This window comes from Sesamum indicum, linkage group LG13 (genome assembly GCF_000512975.1).
Source record: "Sesamum indicum cultivar Zhongzhi No. 13 linkage group LG13, S_indicum_v1.0, whole genome shotgun sequence".
Lineage (NCBI taxonomy): Eukaryota > Viridiplantae > Streptophyta > Magnoliopsida > Lamiales > Pedaliaceae > Sesamum > Sesamum indicum.
Window position 1 is genome coordinate 2,415,903 of NC_026157.1, and position 2,893 is coordinate 2,418,795.

General features: G+C 42.2%; 1 protein-coding gene across 1 annotated transcript; it reads right to left on the reverse strand.

The window, feature by feature from the left end:
- Nucleotides 1–2,126, reverse strand: LOC105176193 (the record flags this gene model as incomplete). Its single annotated transcript, XM_020698617.1, is given in 3 exon segments — nt 1–1,692; nt 1,774–1,835; nt 1,956–2,126. Coding segments are annotated over 3 exon segments (1,911 nt in total), but the record flags the coding sequence as incomplete, so codon positions are not given.

Consider the following 2,893-nt stretch of genomic DNA (forward strand, 5'->3'; position numbering starts at 1 on the left):
AGTTAAGGCAGATATTAGCTCCTGTAGAATCATAGCAGTAGTCTTTTTAGGTGCATTGCTTCCTACATCCTCCCCTTGGGAAGTCAATTCCTTCAACTTTTGTTCCAGAAGTGGACCCAAGGCATCTTGACTTAAAGGGAATGGTTTTTCAAACCTTGCCCTTCTACCGTTTTCTTGTGATGGTGATTTCTGTAAACTGTTATGACAACGTAAATCATTTGGAACCCTTTTCTCTGCAACCTCACGGATTCCAGTCTTCTGCTTCACTGGAGAATTAAATGTGAATGAAACAACATTATTGTTCATCTGAACACTGTCAACTGTTCTTTTTTGTAGATGGAGCAATCCACTCCTATTACGCTGGCGGTTAATCACATGAAGGTTATCTCCCAATTGTCTCCCAGGCATTGCATGAGGAGAACCAAAACTTTGTTTATCACTGGTGGAGCTCATGAAGACAGAAGTTTCACCTTGTTTAGAGATGTTAGTCGGCCTCCTCTTTCGTCCTGGTGGCACCGACTCATTCAGTCTGTTGGCAATTCTCTTTTCTGATTCAAATTTACCATTGTCCATTCTGGCAGGGGACCGCGACCTGGTACTAAAGCTTTGATTAGCTGAAACAAAATCTTTTGCCCCGTTCATCACTGTTGCTGTTGATACTTTGCCACTTGTTGCACTGTTCAACTTTGATCGAGGAGGGACTATATCCCTTGCCCGCAACATCTGATTTTGGATTTGTGTTTTGCGGTTAGGACTAAGAAATATAGGCACGCTGGTTGGAGGCTTGCACTGTTGGCTGCCGGCATGCTGCTGAATCTGTCCACTAAAAGGAGTCTTACATGATGTAAAATTAACATGAGATTGTAAATTGTCAACAACTGGAGCTGCAACTGCCGGGTAGTTATCAAGCAATTCCTCTCCTAACTCTTGGTAAAATGCAGAATTTCCTGGCTTGCTTCTTTCCAACCCTTGACAGGAGGATCCAACACAATGGGAGGAGGGCGAGGCAAACACTAATGGTTGTTCACTGGCTCTAGGTCTATCCAGCAAATAGCCACAATTTCTGCATGGCTGTCCCTTTGCATCAACACTTGCCAAACCATCAGAACCCTCCAATTTGCTTGATAACATGTGTGTCCTTTCCTCCACAACAGTGTTATGTGGAGGATGACGCAAGGTGTTTGAGTAAGTGAGAGCACACTTCAATCTACTTGTTTGCAACCCAGGTTCCAAGATTCTAGTTGCTGCACCAATCAGTTTAGATGAATTCTTCCTTGGAATATGTCTAGGACTTTTCACTGGAGAAGGTAGTTTGGGATGATGCTTTCTTGATTTTGATAGAACATTCTTAAAGGGCAGCTTCTCAGAACCAAGTCTAGTTATCGGCAGCCTTTCGGAAACACTTGTCCTCTGAAGCTTTTGAGGCCTCAATTCATGTTTAACCCCTCCTTTCTCCACCGTCACCTCTTCCCTCACATCGTCGTCGACAAATTTCTCCGCTTTCCCGCTAACAAAACCAGAAGCCGAAACTTTCTTCGACTTCTCTCGATGTAATGCTGGCATAGACTCCAGACCCATGAGCCTGGCAACCAATCCAGGAACACGCATTTCATGCTTTTGCTCATGATCATCATTAGTAGCCCCATTATTATTCTTCGCAGTCGGAAAACCACCACTATTTTCATCAGCAATCTATATCATGTACCCAACACAAAGCGCTAAGTGCAAACATATCAAAACAAAAAGCATTCAGCATTAACAATCAACACATACCAATCGAAGCTTCGGCTGCTTCTCATCCCCACCAAATTTCTTTGAAGCTTGTCTCAAACGAACTAAACACACCAATGCAACAAGCACAAGCAAATGATAGTAATCAATACCAACATTAAAATAAGACACCATAATTTTTTCCAAAAGGGCAGCAGAAAGAACCATTTCTCAGAAACACTAACCTGGTGGCAGCAATTTCTTGGAAAATAGCTTCTTCTTTGCGAATCTACGGTTCCAATCAAAAAGCTGAAAGAAAATACCGACACATCCTCCTGGCCTGTGAGGTTTCTTCTCCACAACAGCTAAAGAAGACGCCGTCTTCTCCAATGTGTCATTCATTCCTCCCAAAAAAAAAAAAAAGGAAAAATCTAACCCAAAACCCACCTCCTAAAACAATCAAGAAACCTCTCCCTCACAAATCCCAATCATCGTTCTTCACAAAAATTCGATCTAAGTAAGAAATATACCCAAATTCCCTTTTCGATAAGCACCCGAAAACAAAAAGGCTACATACATTAGCAATCTCCTTTCTGTTCAAAGCGGCACATTTTCTTCTCCCTCCCAAGAGACAGAGTCAAAAGGCAGCAAAAGAATTACCCAAAATGAACACATTCGTGACAACGCCACATCCCATGCGTGAGATACTTTCACAAGAGAAGCCCACTAAAAAACACCCACAAAAATTCAGATGATGAACAGTGGTGAGAGGATATTACCATTGTGCGCCTCATTCACGCAACGGGTAACTATTAGAAACAGAGGTCTGAAACTGACAGCAGATGCATAGAGAGCGTAAAGGAAGGAAAGACCAGGCAAGTCTGTGTATATATATATATACACTCGAGACCTGGATGTGATTATGAATCAGGGGAGTAAGAAGCACAATCATATGAAAATAAATGCAGACATAAATTAATAAAGAATCTCGATAGTACAAGAAAGCGAGAACGCAAGAATGTGTTTTTTCTTTGCTTTTTGGGGAACCCAAGAAAATTGAAAATGAAGCTCGAGGGGATTTTCCTTCCTTTGTTCTTCTGAGCAATTTGCAGCTGACAAAGCTGTGCTGGTGAAAACGGCTGCTCTCTGCAATTTCACTGCTGTTGAGCAGTGAGGAAGCGAG